The sequence below is a fragment of the Lagopus leucura genome, unplaced genomic scaffold (assembly GCF_019238085.1).
Source record: "Lagopus leucura isolate 7727_CA_CO unplaced genomic scaffold, USGS_WTPT01 Super-Scaffold_100004, whole genome shotgun sequence".
NCBI lineage: Eukaryota > Metazoa > Chordata > Aves > Galliformes > Phasianidae > Lagopus > Lagopus leucura.
The window spans coordinates 48,761,282-48,780,435 of NW_024962264.1; the positions used below are offsets into that span (position 1 = coordinate 48,761,282).

The following is a 19,154-nucleotide window of genomic DNA, read 5'->3' on the forward strand; positions in this document are numbered from 1 at the left end:
ATATGGAATAGCATTTGAAATATTAATTGGATTAGTTATTGCATGAACAGAATCCATCTGTTTTAGCATTTAAAAGCTTCAACTGTGTGTACTGTACTATGAAGCAAAACTGAAATACAAGTCATTAAAAATGCTGTAACGCTAAAGTAGTTAGATACCATGACCAACATATGCATGAGCTCAAAGCACACATGAAAGCTCAAAGCACTGGGGCGACTGTATTGACAAAGTATAAACGACAGGCTTCTGCCCAGCAACTACAGCAGGGCTAGCACTGCTTGCACCTTATTTCAAACATGGTGCGGTGTATTTGCATGAGATGCAAAGGGCACAGCAGAGGCTTGTGCTCCCAGATGCTTAATTGAGATTAATTTACTAACTGTATTTCTTTCATTATTATCTATGTGACTTGGAGCATGCCCTAATCGAGGTCTGAAAATGACTGAATTTATTTTCTTTCTGCTTTGTCATTTTAACTGGTTAGTCTCTAACGTTACTTGATAAAAAGAAAGCAAACTGGGAGAATCATATAGTGACTTGAATTTGAAAGAGAGATGTGATTAGCTGAGCAAAGAGTTGGGGAAAGGAAATACTGTGACTGCTAAATCAGAAAACAATTTGCACAGCCAAGTGAGATGTGATCAGGGACTGCTGAGAAGAGAGGGTGCAGCTGGAGGGGAAGAGAAGAGGCAGTATTTAATTATTGCACCAGCTCAGGTGGCAAAGTCAGAGCAGGCTCCAGCCCTAATGCTGTTGTGGATGTCCACAGTGGGGTTTCCTGCCTCCAACCGTGCATTTAATAACCTTGGTTTGGGAATGAATTGAGGCTGGGAGAGGCTGTGGTCTCCAGGGCATCTGCCATTGACGCTGCATTAGTTGGGAAGCTCAGTTCTCATCTGTCAAATTTCTATTCTTGCTTCTGTCTTGATTAAGCAATTCCAGTTATGAAACCAACTTTCCACTTGAACACTGATCACATATTCTCAGTTCATGGGTTCAGCTTGGAAACGTGGGACTTGATCTGTAGAAATCTGGAACATGTGAATTTGAATGCATGCAGTGTTAGCATATGTGAGTGAGGACACTCTGCCTAGATACTCAAATGAAGATGGAGAAAAGACTTTGAAAGTTCACTTAGAAAAAAATGTGATATTTACATTAGCATCAGCTGCTCAGGCCTACTGAGGGCTCCAAAAAAGCACAACCTATGTAACTGTCTTCCACAGTGTACTTATCTTCACCTTATACAGCAAAAACTGTTTGAGATGGGATAAAAGTCTTTTCTAAAGACACATAATTGCAATGGCTGCTATAGAAAGCCTAATGTCAATAGAAACTAGATCATAGATTTACAAAGAACTTTTGGAATTTTTGGGCTGCAACAAAACACAAATTCCTGTTTTGAAAAAGAGATAAATTTGTGTTTTGTTTTGTTTTTAATATGGACTCTAATAATGAGAATGTTCTCTACAGGATTCACATGAAATATAGTCAACCATCTAGAAAATGAATATTTTAATGTTTATTAGTGCTATGAAAAAAAGAAGGAAACTTTGTTGCTGCGTTTTCCTAATCACAGCACTATGATACTTGTATTCATTAAGGCACTTCCTAATTTCTGAGGTTCTCTGGTTACACATAAAGCTCAGAATATCTGCATTCCATGATACATAATAAAGATTTCTTAAGTGACTGACATGTATTGGGCCCTAAAACAGCTGAGAAACATTGTTTTATGGACTTCAGAAGTGTATCAGGGCAATGGTGCAAGTTTATCTGCTTTGTACTTTCATTATTTCCTAAAATTTAAAACAAATTTTGTACAGCAGTAAATAAGACATTAAGATAGTTTCAATGAAATTTTATTTCAATTCCAAAATGAACCAACATATTAGAATACAAAAATGTTAAAAGAAACTTGAAAATATTAACAAAAGGAAAGTGGACAAATCTGTGTTTCACTTATCAATATGAGGTGTATTTTCTTTATAAACAACCTCTCATTAAACATGAAAAGGTCTTCACTGATCACTGCAACAACAGTAAGACTGGTTTTGTTCCACAGGGAAGAAGCCAAGAGCTTGAGTTCACATCTCAACACTTTTTCATGTATTTTGGAAAATATCAGTAGAAAAAGTCAAACATTCTTTCAAAAAAGGTAGAAAACAATTCAAGTTTTCTATTTTTTATCTTAGTTGTATGGAGGGTGATGACACTGAATGAACTTTTGTTACTTAAAAAGAAAAAAAACCAGCACAGTACTTTCAGTAAGATAATATGCCCTTAAAACATAACCCATGATCACTTATAGGATCGGTAAGGGTTCTGCCTTGGTTTTATGTTGCAAAGCACATAATAATATCAGAGGGCATTCAGGTTTGTTCTTGCAGCAGGGCACATTTTTTGGACTTGCAGTGGTATCACAGCAGTACAGAAAGAGAGAATCGTCCCCCTGCTGTGACCAGAAATGAGCAACAGTACCTTACAAGTACCCCAATCTTCTTTTTGTGAAGGGTTAATAAACTCCTGCCTTCCAAGAAACATGAATGTGTCACAAGCCTGCAAGCAGATACTGCTCTGCTGGATGTTATTCTAGGTAGCGTTATCAAATACAAACAGAGATAACCACCTGCAATAATTCTTTTAGCATTATTTAAACAGTTTGTGCAGCTCTTACAAATGTCAGCCTTTTCAGCTCCCCTTTAATTCTCCCACCAGGAACAGGCATGGCATTAAAAATGACATAACGAGGAAGAAATACATAAATACAAACATATTGCTAGAGATGCTTTTCCGAAGAGATGCTGGTTTTGTTTGCACTGCCATTACAGCTGAGCTCCCATAGTAAAAGCAGAAAGTAGTGAGGAGCACAGGCTGTGCCGCAGGCTGCACTCGGCTCTTTCACATGTGAAGCAGCGATCTGTTCCTGCAAACTGTGCTAATGTTGAAAATATCAAACGCAGACTCCAGGTGGCCGTGGTCCCCAAAGCTGAGAAGAGAGGCTTTCTAAAGCAGTGGCAGCACTCTACATGTTGGAAGTCCTGCCTGTCCACCCATTTTCTCCACCGCTGCCAGCGGTGGATTGAGCGGCTCCAGCGAATTGAAACACCGATCACTGAGAGGAGGTCTGACGTTTAATTCGTATCTCTGAGTGCATTCACCCCCACCGTTCAACAAGCAGAGACACAAGCGACAGAAAACTGAAAATCCGCCCCGAGGCCCGGACGGATGGCGGACAGCCGAGCAACCGGCCAAAGCCAGCAGCTCCCAGCGGGCCGGGCGCTCAGGGCGGCAGGACCAACCGCGAGGAGCCGCCCCACGCGGCCGGCCCGGCCCCGCCCCGCCCATCACGCTGTGACGACAGCGGCGCGCGCCCGGTGGCGGGAGTTGGCGCGAAGGTTGCGGGGAGCGGGGTGGGCGGAAGCCATGGAGTCGGAGGCGTCCCGCTAGCGAGGTCACCAACGCCGCCGCCGCCAGCAGCATGGTGAGCGCGCAGAGCGGCGTAGCGCCGCCCCGCGCCGCGAGGACCGGGGCTCTGAGCAAAGGCCGCGGGCCAGGCGCCGCGCGGGCGGCTCTGGCCGCGAGGGGGGGGCGGCATCGCGCAGATCGCGCCGTTGGGGCCGCGTGGCGGTTGCGCGCCTTCCCGGCGCGTGCGGCTGCAGCCCCCGTGCCACTGGAGCCGTTGGCGCGCGGCGCGGCTCTCTGCCGAGTAGGTCCCGCGCTCAGGTGCGGAGGCCGCCGCCTGCGGGCCCGGGTCCAGCGTGTGGAAGAGCGCAAGGAACCGTCCGTCCCTCGGCTTACTGTTCTGAGCGGGAGGTGTCCGCGCCTCCTGCCGCCCCCGGACGCGGCGGGGTACCGGCGCGGGCCGTGCGCTCGCCCGCTGAGAGCATTCCATGCTTCCATCCCCCCCAGCGCTGCCTGCCCGGCCGCTCGCCGCCTCTTGCGGTAGGCCGGATACGTGAGAGCGTTTCTATTTCAGCGCAGGGCGCTGTATCGCGTTTGCAGAAAAATAAGTACTTGAAAGTCTGAAAGTAAATGTGATTACCGGTAATGGAGGATGCAGCCCTAACGCGATTGTAACTATAAACACACGTGTGTCCCTGTGTGTCCTTTCCAAAGCGCTTCCCGCTTACACAGCCATTATAAGATGGGCTCCTGTATCGTCTGTTGCTTGCATACATTGGTTTCTGCTCAGGTGGGGTCTCTGCAAGTTCTGTGCTGTCTTAACTAAAAAATGTTATACAAAGCCAGGTTGGCTCAACTAGATCTTAATATCTTCTACCCAATGCTAAGCACTAATGGGCAGTGCTGTCTCTGTCTGCCAGCACTGAGAGCCCTGACACGAATGACCTGTGGTATTTAAGTCACCAGCTGCCCCACACGGGCTGCTGAAGCTCTGCAGCAGAACAAGGCATTTGCTGCCTCCCTTGCCACTGCCTGTCAGAAAGCTGAACTTCCTAGAAGACCCTCCCTTCCCTTTGGTATTCTGCTTCTGGGTGTCCCGCATCTCTCAGTGTTGGTAATTCCTAGAAGAGAGAAAGACTGCCAGCGTGGAGAAAGGATGAGTTGCCTCAGTCTGTGTGCTTTTCTTTCCAGTGCTGAAGAGAAGTGGCTGTACAGCACTGCAGTTGTGAAGGTAGAGGCAAAAAAAATAGCAGTGTCATTATCCCTGTACCCTGCTCTGTGATATTCAGGAGCAGCTGGGGCATGCTGGGATGTAATACTGAGCTCTTACAAACAGACTTTTATCGTGTAGTGCCCAACAGAAGTGTCCCCTGTCAGATTGGTTCTGCAGCTTATCAGCTGCAGAATGCAGCTTATGAGCTGATGTGTGCAGTTACACAATGAGTTGATTGGTGGGGGAAGGGATTCAATTTTTACCTAAACTAATTGCCTGACCCAGTTCCTGTGTGAAGAGCTGTACTGATACAGCTGAGGAGATGTGTGGTAGGGAGCAGGGCTACCTGAGCTGCCTCCAGCTGAGAGAAACAGTCCTGTGCCAATGCTGTGGCATAAGCTGCTGTGTACATAGAACTGGGATTCTACTCTAGAAATGCTGTGTGGTACCTGTGCCTCAATTACCACCATTAACTTCAGTATAGTTATCCAGCCAGGTTTAACTGATGTTACACGATTGATTTCAGGTAATGCAATTTTTCTGGAGATGCCAGATGTCAGAGCTGATGTTTTTGCAAAACGTGCACTAAAATAGACTGTAAATAAGTATGAGCTATCCTGCACAAGCAAGGCACTTATGGACACCTTTTGGAGTACTTGAAGCTGTGCTGCTTCCCATTGCAGTCATTGAGCTGAGTTGATGAAATTCAGTTTTCTGTTTCAGAATGTAGTTCAGAGATGCAAACATATTTGTATGATGTTATTTTGAAAAGTATTCTGCTTTAATGGACACTGGTCTTTTAAAACCATTACTTAAAGAGGTTGATGCTGTGGGGATTGCTGTGTCATTTAAACACTGGAGCAGCTGTTCTTGCATGAAAAAATGTCACAGAAAACCAATATGGAATGCTTATTTCTGAACTTTTCTTTTTAACTGAATATTTACTGAAGTCTTGAAAGTTATCCTGGTAAGCTCTTTGGATTGCCACCCTTCAGTACTAATAACAAGTGGGTTTCGCTTTCTATTTCTGCTTGGTAAAATGGGTGTATACAAATCTTCCAAGAGAAAACATGCAGCCTACTGTGATTTGTTGCTGTCTTGTAAGATTGAGGATTTGAAACAATAGTCAAATGGCACGAGCTAGACTGCAGAGCCAGTACTGAGGTTGTGCAGTTAGGAAGATAGCTGAGCAGGAGGCAGCCCACATGAACACAGCTGTTCAGGCTCTCCTGGTCTTAGGCATTACCTACTTCCCTAATCTAGTGGGAGTGATCAGAAGTATTGGGCCTTGATCGGGACTGTGGCTAGGTGTCTGCAAAATTTGGTGCTCACATGTGGCTCAGAATCCTTTATTTGGTAGCTGTTGATTTCAGATGCCTCTAAACTGTCACACTAAGCAGTAATTTCATTGACCCTCCCTCTTCTTTGTGTGAAACCGCTCCAAGTTATGCATAGGATTGGTGCAGCTGAAGCACCCCGGGGAGCTGCACTAAAATAGCCCCAGCTCTTTAGCTCTTTAAAGGATTGCCTGGGCACTCGTGCTGATCAGTGTTTCTCCACAGGCACACAGGACACAGGTCCCAGAGGAGATGTTACATTGCTATCAGCCTTCTCTCATTTGAGTGAGCATATGCAGTTCTGCCAAATGGTGAACTTGGGAATGAGTGGCATTATATACCAACAATATAGTTGGTCACAGGATGTTAAATAGGTAAAACCAGAATGGTGGCTGGCAGTGCTATCTGGGAACCAAGCTTACGTAGTGCATCTCCTGGAGTCGTTTTGATCGATACATATACTGCTTCATTTCTGCAATAGGTGCAATGAATTGTCTGACGTCCCTTGATAAATAGCATAAGATCTTTCTGTTATGAATCTCAGATAAAAACTTCTCTGAAAGATGACTTTATTGTTGCACTGTGATGTACTGGTATCCCACGCAGTTTTGAATTCACCATCTGTTATAGCCCAGCCATGGCTAACAAGGTTACTTTTCCTTCTGAAGAGTAGGATGACTGGAGGAAATTGGGGGATATATAACTGAAGATTGAAGAAAATGGTACGTAGTTGCTGAATTTCCTTTGTAGCTTAGGGCTTGTAGTTTAGTCACTCATAAGAAGATTGTCAATATGGGAAATGAAAATTTATTACTTAAATAAAATCCTTTATTCAGAAATGGCCTGAAATGGTGGCTTCTGTGTGGTTACATTTACAGTGTTTAATACGCTCAAACAGTACTAGAAATACAGAAGGAAATATGCTGCTGTTTCTGAGGACTGATAATTTGCAGCCAAGATAACAGTGTTGTGTTAGCACAGGGAAGCAGTTTTAGAATCTGTAGTTGCTATATTACAGCAGCACTTTCAAGGAAAAAGTAGTGTGGTGGTGATTGATTGCTTGATAGTTAGAAGATGCTGCTTTGAGCAAAACAAAAAAGTCATGAGATCTGATGAGACAGAAAATAAGAATTTATGTGGTATGATTTAGGCTTTAGCAGTCGAGAAACAGTGATGAAAGTAGTGGAAGAACCTGGGGCAGGCAGATGAGTTTCATGCATCTCCTTTACTAAGCCTTCATTTCAGAATCCAGGATATGATGGTATTGCCATACAATTTCCATCAGTCTGTAACAAAACAGTCTAATATTAATGCATATCAGCACGCTCAAGGAGTTTTTAGTTAAGTTACTAGAATGGAGTTACTAGTGATTTAAAAATAATTATTCACCAGATATTTTAAAGTTATAACTAACATCTATCACTATAAGAATCTCACCTTAATCTAAAGTCAGTTTGATTTGCAGTGTTGTAGTGTTTAAATTCTGTTACTATGTAAAAGATCTAGTGAGGACTGTAAGCAGTTTTTCTCTTGTGTGCCATGTGAGAAGTCAGTAATGCTGATGGAGTTATCGGGGTCACAAATCTACTACATAACTTCTTAGGGTTTTTTTAAGTAGGTGCTTTGCTCAAACGTTCTGACTGGGGTCAGAATTTCAGAGTGTTAGACTATGGCGTGAGGAGTGTGTGTAAAACAGCTGGGTGTTGAAAATTAATGCCTTGAGGAGCAGATTCCATAGATAGAAACGTGTACAGTCTTACTGAAGAGGAATTCTTCTCAGTCTACCAGTGTTCATTTGTTGGATCAGTCACATATGCAGGTAAAAAGTAAACAGACTGCGTTTCTACAGGAAATAACACTTCTGATTCTAGAAAATTGCTTTAAGCTAAGCATACTAAATAAATCTGTATGTGTCCCATTTTATGCTTTCAAGTTCTTTATTCTGTTGGTTTTCAGCCCAATAAACTCCGCTAATCCAAATCATGAGGGAACTGGTGAGAAAAAAGGAACCTGATGCAGACATAATCATTGATCATGTTTGTATGGAGATTTCATGTTATGTTTTCTTTAGCATTTACTACTTTACTACAAGAGGGATAACACTACCTAGATGTGTGATAGCTGCTGCTCTCTAATAGGGAATAGTTAGCAGCTGGGGAGGGTAGGGCCCTGAGCCACAGCCCTTACCTGCCATATATTTTGGCCATACCAGAGACTTTCAGAATGAAAGCTGAAATGGCTGCTGCCCCTGGAAGTGGTGATACCAAGGAGGTACAGATTTTGTGCTTCTTTTTTAATGATGCTGTAATGCTAGTTTAATAAACAGTTGTCAAATAGGGTTTTGGGGGGGGGCTGGCGCTTATTTTAATTGTAGCTTCAGTTTCTAGTCTTGAGTAGAGCTTTTTATGGTTCTTCTATGGTAGGATAAGAAAATATGGTTCCAAAATCCACCTTTTGGAGTCTTGTATTCTTAATATAATTAACTTTTCTTTTTGTTGAAATCTTACTTTGCTTTTTGCTAGCTAATTTTTTCAGTGAGATCAGAGTCACTGCCTTAAATTTGTTAGAAGGTGGAGGGTATGGTACGTCCTGCCAATAGGCTGCTTTGTAGCTCCTGGCACTTCTTGTCTTTTCACATTGCGCTCTACATCATGCCCAAGTTGGTCACGTTAACTATCAAAATACTTTGGGCTCAGTTTGTGATGATTAAGTGGGAAAAAGCAACCCCAGGCAGACATCTGTTTGAAGTCACTGCATTTCATTGCTAATGAAAGATTCTGAGTGTGTAAGATGACTCTCGAAAGGGGAAAAATACCTTTTTTTTTGTGACTGGGAAACAAGAGAAAGGCTGTGCGGTATCTGAGCGCTGCTTTTAACTATTTAGTCTTTGTTTTGTAATTTTGAGGAAAAACTTGTAGGTCAACAAATAACAGGAGCTGCTGAGAGTAATATTCGTTCTTTCAAGTGCTCTGCTCTTTTGCAGTGTGAAACTTGTAGGAGTTACTTGTATTTAAAACCTTATGAAAGTGTTTGTCCTTTAAATAGGATATCCGGAAATTCTTTGGAGTTGTGCCTCATGGAAAGCAACAGGAGTGCCAGGCTGTGAAAAAGAGTGAGAAGATAAAAAATGGGGAAGGAGAATCGAGTGGGAAGAAGAGGGGAAAGGAAACAAAGGTGAGTCTTGCTTTCCTTATTTGTAAGGTGCTTCATTTCTTGATTATGTGATTGTTTGTATCGTTTTTTAAAGTCATAACTTTAAAAACTTGGAACAGCTTGAAAATCTGTTTGATTTCCTTTAATTGGCATTAAAGTGGAGTATTTACTATCAGTTTAATTGCCTGCTGTTTACTTGGAGCATGCTGAACTTTGCTAGTGCAGTTAGTTCCTCATCTCCTCTCCCTGGCCCCTCTTCCACTCCCACCCACAAGTTAGAAAAAGATTGTTCTTAAAAGTAATACTCATAAATAAATTATCCGTCAGAAATGGTTTTAAACTCATAAATTGAAGCTGATTAAAGGCTGGGAGGACCTGTTTGCTGGTTGAGCCAATAAATTTTTTCTTCTAGGTGAAGAGTTCACCCAGTGAAGATGTTCCCAAACAAAAGCAGGCATACAAGAAAAAAAGAATAATCTATGATTCAGGTGATGTTCACAGTTGTCTCAGAATACTCCTTTCTATCTTTTGCATAAGGGTTGATTAAGTAAATGCTACATCTGACAGAAAGCTGTGCTTGGTTTGTTTAAATGCAATTAAGAACACTTCATAGGTAGCTCTGCTAGGGGAGGGAGGTATCTTTGAATGCACTGGTGATTTTTATTGCTTCACTGTAATAATTGTTTGATGGTTAAAAATGATGGATGAGAGAAGCCTGTGCCTTGCGTGTGCATTTCTAACAAAGCTTCTGTTTAAAAAGTAAAATTAAAAACTACTCCGAATAGCTAATTCTATTAAAATTCCAGAACTTCATGGTTGTGAAGAAATATATAGATATATAGATACATATTTAGACTATGGGGAGTTTTTAGTTTTTCCTGTCCTGTTAGGATAAGTAGCACCCTACCCTGGATACAGGTGACTGGTGGTGTAGTATAACTTTACAATTGCATAAATGTATTATGGTTTTAAATGTATCATCTGGAACTTATTTCTTCCATTATTTAAAACACTGATAATGATTTGCTAAAAATATTGTGTGTAATAATAAGGAAAACACCTTTTATAGCACTCATAAATGAAAAACAAACAAATAAAGAGCAGCAAAGAAATCACAAATAAACCATTAGCCTGTCAGGTTAGTGAAATTAAAATGGGGCTTTTGAACTTCTGCATTATTCCTGTCTGTGATATCATTTAATCTCTGGCTGGTTTCTGAACATCTGTGAAAGTGTCAAACTGGCAGCAGGAGTTTCTACAATTGTTCCACTGAAGACTTTATCTTGAAGTTTTAGTGACTTAGTAGACAATGGATTCTTCTGTAGAAGAGAAGGGGTGACTCGCATCTGTCAGAATGATGCTATTTTATAATAGCGTGCAGATGTGTTCAAATAAACTGTTTTACACAAAGCTTGTTGTAGGGAATAGCAGTAGAAATATTTCTGTTTAGAGCTGGAGTACAGAGGTAATACGTAATTCAACTTCTACCTTCAAATATTTGCACAATCTCACTATAGTGCTGTTATTGTCGGATATTGCTAATTTTTGCCCATTGTCAATAGGAGAAGAGAAATACTGCTCTGAGTTCATAAAGATGGAGAAGTTTTTTTTTTTTTTTTTTTTTTTAGAGAGAATAAAGTCAATTAGGCATGGATGTTTTTTCAATATATTTTTATATTCATTTTCTGTTATTATAATTTTAATTATATATTAGGATTTAATGTGGAAAAAGCTAGGCTTTGAAGTGTAACTTTCTGTTAAACATGCTAGTTGTGTCTGCTGCTTCAGCCTGTCCTGCATACTTATTTGGATGTTGGCATATATCGTCTTCTGTGGGATAGGTTTGTCCTCCTGTCAGCTTTTGGGACGTAGAGGATGTTGAGCTGAGTGGCAGCTTAGCAGTGTTCTCCTGAGAAATGAAGGAATACAACCTCATTTATCTACTCTAGCCTGTTGATAGCTTTTGGAAATAGGTATTGTAGAATAAGCCAACGTAATGGCTTATTATGTATAATGTATTATGTACAATGCCTTATAAATTTTATCTGGCTAATGAATCTATGCTGAAGGTCTGTTGTGATGAGGTGTGAGTGGTTTTTATAACTTTTATTTTTAAAACTTGTGGTAATCTGACAGTTGTACTCATTTTCGGGGGGGATTTTAGACAGATGCAGCTATTCCTAGATGTGTAACAACATTTCCCTATTCTTAACAAACAACCAAAAATTTTAGAGGAATGAGGCTGTGCTCTGACCTTCCATGTAACACCTTTTTCTAACACAGCTGATTCATTGTATGTGAACACATTAACTGATATTAGAAGATTTATTACTTAAAGTCTGTATTGTATATGGGAGAAATGTACATTTATGCTGTGGTCAAAATACAGATTCAGAAGAGGAGGTGCAGTCTGTGAAAAAAACCAAGAAGGCATCAGAGAAGAAAGCAGCTACTCCAAAACTTGGTCAAGTTCTAAAGCAGCACCCTGTTGTCTATGTTTCAGAGACAGGTAATGGAAACGTGATGCTTTGTGTGCAGTTGTAGTGGGGTTGGTTGCATCATAGGGTTGTTTGACTGATGTACTCTTAAATACTTGTAATAAGACCTCATACAGAGAACAAAAGATTATGTTTTCCTTAAGCTAACAATAAGCACTTCTGAATTTTAGTCTCTGCTATTGTGGAAAGCAGTGTAATTCTGATTAGTGATTAGAATTAGGCATGTGACTTCACAAGCTGGAATGTTTCTATTTGCTTCATAGCTGTAGAGGAGGCAAGTATGTATGTATGAGATGTCTTTTTCATACAGTTAAGCACATTTTTTGAAATGGCTGTTGGTTACCGTAAGTAGGCTTGAAAATCTGGATTTTAATTTATCTTTGTGTATGATTTTCCATGTCTTTAAACTTTGAAGAATATATTGGTGACTGCAAAAAAAACTTTTTTTTTTTTTTAAAAAAAAAAACATTATTTGTCTGTTGGTCTCTTTTTGTGTGATTGTTCCTTCAGGTTTTCTTTGCTCTATCATGAGGCTGTTTTGTTTACAGCTCGTTACTTGTTCACATCATGCAGTTTCCTTTATTAAATTGGAGATGTTATGGAGAAGTTGCTGGTATTGGTTGACAGGTAGACAGCAGCTTATGAAGGCTCATCTTACTTGTGAATTGAGCATATTCAGGTTTTGTGAACTCTGAAATTTGTCTGTGGAAGTGAATTAACAGCTGTTCTGGTGTTTAATACTTCAGTACATCTTGGGGATAGACTTCATTTGGCATCTGAAAACATTTGGCTGAATGTATGTGAATGCATTTGTTGTCATGTGAAGAGTTTTGTTTTTGAGAGTATTTGATATATTTACAAGGTTTTTTGCAACTTCTGGTGATGTTTTTATTAGTAATTGTTCTCCCAATGCATTTTCTGTAAGAGATCTTTTAGTGGCACTTAAGGGTATGACTGTATATGCAGGCAAAAAGAATCCAGTTATTAAAATAGTGACACTTATTAAGGTTCTGATTCCGTTCCTCTTTGTAAGGTAAAGACTAAAAGTGTTCTGCTTCAGAATGGTGCACTGCTCAGAGCTGAGAGCTACTCACTTTAAATCTTATCTTGTTACATTTGTTCTTTTCAGATTTGCTTTTAACACCAGTATATCTTTCTGCACAGGAGCTACTGTAACTTGACATTGATTTGTTGTAATGCAAATAAACTTTAGTATTTTGATACCAAGTACTGGTTACCATACTCGGATCACCTGTGTAAAAGCAACTGTAGCATTTCCCCAGAGTTACAACACTGTAGGGGCAGATTTTGGTCATGGAGGTGTTTCTTAGTGTGCAGGGTATCTGCCTATGTCTTGTTCCATGCTTCATCCAGTCTGAGTTTAGCTGAGACTTTAACGTTAACTTAATGTTTTAACTTTAACTGAGGTCTTGTGCGTTTGTTTTGTGCTCTAGAGATCTTTACTAGCTGCAGTTCTTTCCCACTATAGATTCCTAGAAACTGATTAAAGCCTGTGCAGTGTTGAAACCGAACCTTCTTGGATGACACATGTTTTATAAGTGTTAGATTTCTAGTTCTTCTGTTAACCCTCTGAGTTTTGTTTGCTCTGGCATCCAATTAGAGGTGTGACTCGGCTGGCTTTTTCCTTTGCTCTGCCTCTTTCCTCCTCCGGGCTGTCTTCATAATCTCTGTTTCTGAGATGGATTGTGCTTATTTTACTTGTCCTAGATATTTGACCTGGCATTTATCTGTGCTGTATCGCGTGTTGAGATGAACTCAATTTGCTAAGCTATCCCAAACACTTTTTCCATCTTGCTTGTTCTTATCTTTTACTCAAAACTTAATTTCCTTTGACAGCTTTCCTAATAAATTATAAAGGATAGCATTGATCTCAAAATAGATAAATGATTGGATTCCTGGAGAACAAAAAGCATTGATTAGGTTCATGATGCAATTCTAGGTGGTGTAATCAAGCTTTTCTTCATAGGGATATAATGGGAGTGCTGGTCAAGGTTATTAGTGAAATCCCTGAGAACCATGGATCAAGGTTGCTCTTATCTAAAGATTGTTAAGTACATACAGGGTTGACTTAGTCTACGTCTGAAACAACATCTTTATAATCTTGAGACTTAACTCTTGAATTTTGTTTTTACTGAATCTGTATAAACTGTTTCTTCAGCTTATTGGAATTCGGGAGAGGTTTCTGTCAAGTGTGTGACCCATCTATTTGCTTGGGATAAATATCTTTTGAAAGGATGGGGGGGATCCCCCGTGTCACTGAGGGGGGGAAATCCAGTTTTCTTAAATACTGTTGCAGGAATTAGTTTCTGGTTTGGGTAGGAGTGGAAGTATTAGCTTGTGAATTTTATTCACTTATTCTAGAACGGTAAAAAATAAAGCAGGAGTAATTGCTCTCTGGTTCTGTAAGAAATACTTTGTTAGTGAAACAAACTTAATGCTTATTTGAATTAATGATAGCCAGGGTGAAGTGAAGCTATTCTGGGAGGTAGCAAAGAGTCTTGGGGTGGGGAAGCCTGCCTTGTGGTAGAACAGGTGAGGGGATTGGGAAAAATCCAAATGTTTGTTGTACTTGTTAAATGGTCAAACAGTGTTATTTTAAAGAAGTGTGGAACCTTGGATTTTGTTTGTGGAAGATGACCTGTTGTTATGATGCAATGTAGCTTACCTGGTTTCATCATAAGTGGCTGTTTGGCAGGAACTGTGACTTAATTTACTTTTAGTGAACAATAATCTATCTTATATATTGTGCAGCGGTATTTATGGATGTGTAGCAATTGCTTTGACAATCTGAATATTGTAAAGTACAATTTATTTATTTGTTAAAGGCCTTATTCTAGGTGCTAGTCTGGATTACTCGTGAAGTTAGGAAAATGGAAGTTGGTAGAAGGTGAGTAGGATGGAAGTTACTGGAACGCTATTCCTCAAGGATTAGAATATAGGGCAAAAAAAGCACAGCTTGTCAGTGTGTTGTCTGAATACCAACTCTTTTCATACAGAGGATATCAAAAGAGAAGACATGGAAAAAATGGGTAAATGCTGGTGCTAGTGACCAAAAATCTCCCGAATCCAACCACTAGTTCAAAGTAGCAGCAGATAGTCAGTGAATAAGCATGTTTCATATTGAAACAGCTCATAGGGAAGTAAAAAAAAAATCTCACTTTTACTTTCTGGGCAATATTAGCATTGTATGTACTTACGGGAGTGAAAATGAGTGAAAGTAGTAAAACAGGTCTTCATGAAGCAGCTTCTCTTCATCAGATTTTATGAAAGGTCAGTCAAACCTCAAGGAAGTTTGACTTAAAATACACCCGAGGAAGGATAGCATGGAGTCTGGGAGAAATTTGATGGAGAAACAGGGGCTGGTGTTGCAGAGGACAGTGTACAAAGTGTGTAGGAGCAAGCTGTGTGGAAATTAATTTATTTAGGCGCCTGGGTGCTCAGTGTACTTCTTAAAACTTGATTATGTGTCTTGTTTTACCTTGTGTGAATCTGCAAATACTGGTAGAACAACAAAAGGGTCCTGTAATAATTCAGAAATAGCAAGAAGAGCATTTTTGTAAGTGTACATGAATCTGACTTCAGGGCAGTGCATTGTGTACAAGGGCACTCGTTATAAGCCAGAACCTGGGGTTGTAAAAGAGGCAGTATGCAGCTATGGTTGGAGTAAACTTTGCACTCAACTATATATAATTTTTCAGAAGATAAAAAGCAGAACTTCTGAAGTTCTTCCTGTTCTGTTTGCTTTAGTCCCTCCCCATTTAATTTTTTTCCAATACTTATACATTACTGTAAGCATATTTTAACTATTCAGTAGATGTAATTTGAGTGATAAAATTGGCCAGGTGAAGCTCACTAGTTCACACTCTCCTTCATGGGCTTTCTGTGACTGTAATGCTTCTTAAGATTCTTGTGGGCTTGGGAAAAGCATAGCACTTACTGAAAATATCATCCTTGGATCTTTTGATACAGACATTTAATTATTAGGGGCTTTTTCAGTTCCTTTATAGAGGATGTGCATTTGTTCTGTCTTTTGTAATAGTTACTGCTGTGTTGAGTGCTAATAAAGTTTTCTGGAGTCAGTTATGCTCCTAGGCATTAAAGTTGCAATTTTTCTGTGGGTTTTTGAGGCTTAGCGTTTTTAAAAATACAACAGAACAGCAAAACTGCTTTTAGTATTCAAAGTATCTCCTAAGGGGTGTGCAGTCTTTTCTTTACCCAGTCAACTTGGAATAAAGCTATATTCAACAAATCGTTGTGTTAAGAAAACAGCAGAGCATAATTTATTTAGCCTATAATAATGAACGGGAACTTCCCTGACCTCAGAGACATGGATCCTTTAAAAAAAGCCTGCCTAGCTCTTAAGATGTAATTATTGTTAAAGGAGCCATGAGTTGCAGTTTGGAGTAGTACTTCCCCATTCCTTCCCCATCCCCAGTGACCTTTTACCTCTCCTGAGGTGTGGTTTCACACGAAATGTGTTTTTTTAAATAAAATTTTATTAACCCTGTTAGGTTTTTGAAGAAGCTTTGTAGTGAAAACTTAGTTTTGCGTTTAGAAAGTAGTATTACAGCTCCTCCTTATTTTACAAATATCAGTTTTAAGGTTTCTGAGCACATATTTGAGTTGTCCCCACTTGAATTTTCTTCAAGGTTCTTCCTCCACCTTGTTTCTTTGACAGCACTGAATGTTCTTATCGTGCAGGTAACTTCAGACAATAAACCAGAACAAGAAGCTTCATTGCGTGGAGGGGACTCGTATCTGCTTTGGGAAAATAAAGCTGCTCTTATGGTGAAACTAACCAGTTCAAGTGCATCAAGCTCTCTGTAATGAACTGGAAAGTGTTAATGGACTGATAACTTCTGATTGCATGCCAGGGTGATACGTGCAGCAGTTTCTATGGCACTGTGCTTATTTAATTTAAAGGGAGTTGCTCTAATTAGTGGTTTGCAGATTATTTATGGTGATGATCATTTATTTTAGATCTAAAAATATATCACAATCCATATTATTTTAATGGCACCAAAATGTCTCACTAGAGACATTTGTAAAAACAGAAATGTGCATATTTGACTAAGGGTTTCATTTGGAATTTACTGGATGAAAGAGTTTTAATGGTTATGTAGTTTGGCACTGAAGTGTGTAACTCCAATTAGGTGTGGCAGTTATTCCACTGAGGTTCTGGCATCCCAGAACCCTTTTGTGATAGATACACAACCCTGAGTGAAAAATATAACTATTTCTTGAAATTATGTCTGCTAACTGGAAAATCCCAACAGATGTAAAAAAAAAAAAAAAAAAAAACTGATTTCAGAAGAATGGTACTTGGATGGTTCTGGTAGACTTTCAAATTTTTATAACAGAATGGAACCTTGACATGAGGATATAGGCAGAGCACTAACAATTATGGTTTAAAGTACATGTTTGTAGTACGCCTGAAATCAATCAGCTTGTTGACAAATGACACTGGAAATCTAAATGACTACACAGACCAGTTTTTGAAATATGGATTGGAACTACTGTGATTTTAGATGAGGGTGATAGAGGATACATTTTTAGGAGAGACGGTTATCATAGCTTTCTTAAAGACTTACTTTAAGCAAAAGCTGAATACAAAATACAGTCCTAACTTGTGTTGGAACTGTTAAGTACTGGTAAATGCGTGCTTAAAGTAATAAATACAAGCATTACTTTATCCACCCTGAACTTCAGCTTGGCAGTAATTCCTACTGCAAGTTCTTTAGGGCAGGAGCCATCTGAAGTCCTTGTGCAGATGTAGCACCACTAAAACTGAAGAATATCCAAGGTGTTGTCATCTTACACAAGCAGTGAAGGTATAGTGACTTTGGGGGAGGATGCAATCCTCTAGCTGTGTTTAGAAGGCCTTTCTGTGAAAGTCTGCAAGCTTCTATGTTTAACATAAGTTTTTCCTACTGCATACTGCTTACTCCTTGTATAGATGCACACTGCTTACTCCTTGTATGGATGCACTGCTCGTGTTTGGAGTTGGTATTAAAACCAAGCACTAACAAGTACTTGCAAATGGGCTGCAGGAGGTAGTTGATTAACCTCATTGTGCTGCTATAAAATGGAAGTGGGGTGTGTTCAGGTGTCACAGAGTAGTTTTTTAAACCCATCCAGGATGTAACAGTTATTGGTTGTTGCTAGGGCAGCTTGTTCCTGTAAATTACCTGGCGCAGAAGGACCCTGCTTCATGTGTAGTGTTTGTATCAAAAATAATTAAAAGCAATCTCCTGGCTGTCATGCACATCTGTTCCGTTAATCACACGAGTTTCTCTCTTTGTTACATCTACTTCATTTCCAGAAAACTCAACTAAAATGTGTGTCCTCAGCTTGCATTTGTAAGTCTTCAGAGGTTACGCTAGAAAAAAACCTAAACCTCAGATGTATTTGTTCAGTGTGTGCATTCTTTTTATAGCACACACAAAATGTGTGGATATAAACAGGAAATATTATTCTGACAGTAGTGTGCTGTTCTACAAATGTTCTACAGAGTAAAAGCCATCTACTTGGTGATAAGATGAATTCCCATTTCTTAGCGTTATTTGGGGGCAGGGACTTCTGCAGTCCCATCTCGACTGTTCACCTGGAAATTTCTGTAAGACAGGGCTATGAAAATGCTGCAATTGACCTATTTTGTCAGCTGAATTCAAAACTTTCCCCTGTGTTTTCCCAGAAATTGTTGTCTAGCTTCCATGAGTGGGAATGTCTTCCTCCCGTTGTGGTAGCACAGAACTGGTCATACGGTGAGAAGCAGTGATCTGAGCAGTCTGGTAGCGGTGCTGGGACTCCCTTAGTACTTTTAAGGCTGTAAAATAGGTCACCTTCTTGTTTGTAAGGGAACTATAAGTGTACAGCTGATTAATCAACCATGCTGTTGACTTCTGTGGCATTAGGCATGCATAAGGAAGAAGTGTGAAGGTGTTAGTGAAAAAGTTCAAGTTCTTACATGCTGGAAATAAGCGAGGGATGCCTGGAGATGAGGTAGACTTCTGATGTTTTGGGAAGTTCGTGAACCCGAGATGAAACCAGACAGGTGCTCACCTGTCTGATAAAGCATCTGTTGGATGCCACTGAGTGGCTTTGTTTCCTAATGACTGTTTTAGGGTTCTTGTCCATCTTTCTCTATTTACATTTATATGTGGCTGTCCCGAAGTGCTGTCTCTTGTTCTTGCTGAGCACTTGCCGTGTGCAAATGCTTCCAATTCTGTTGTTTCTAGGAAGGACATAATTAAAGCAAAACTCTGGTCATCCGTGGTGCTTAGTACTGGCATCATAAATGACTCAAATCCACATCCTTTTTAATTAAAAGTTAATTATATTTACTCTACTTCCCTCTAATTGAGGGAAAGCAATATTCTGTTGTTTTTTTTATATTGCTATTTAAGTGGTTACAAGTGAATAAGGAAAAAAAATTCAATCTTGTGTGCAGGTTATGTGATAGCAGTGGTAAATAAAGATTCTTTTCCAGCTTGGTAGCAGTCTTTAGATTAAAAAAAAAAAAAAAAA

At 39.9% G+C, this 19,154-nt stretch overlaps 1 protein-coding gene across 3 annotated transcripts in view; it reads left to right on the forward strand.

Moving 5' to 3' along the window:
- The first annotated feature begins 3,385 nt into the window (after positions 1-3,385).
- The window catches only part of RFC1 (replication factor C subunit 1), a 38,444-nt gene continuing 22,675 nt past the window's right edge, over positions 3,386-19,154 (forward strand). For 2 of the 3 annotated variants that reach the window (XM_042872243.1, XM_042872244.1), the window contains exons 1-4: positions 8,191-8,226; positions 9,001-9,129; positions 9,521-9,596; positions 11,498-11,617. In XM_042872243.1, coding sequence (XP_042728177.1) covers positions 8,191-8,226; positions 9,001-9,129; positions 9,521-9,596; positions 11,498-11,617 — 361 coding nt within the window. Of the gene's footprint in view, positions 3,485-8,190; positions 8,227-9,000; positions 9,130-9,520; positions 9,597-11,497; positions 11,618-19,154 lie in introns of those variants that run through there. The other variant, XM_042872245.1, reaches the window with a different exon arrangement.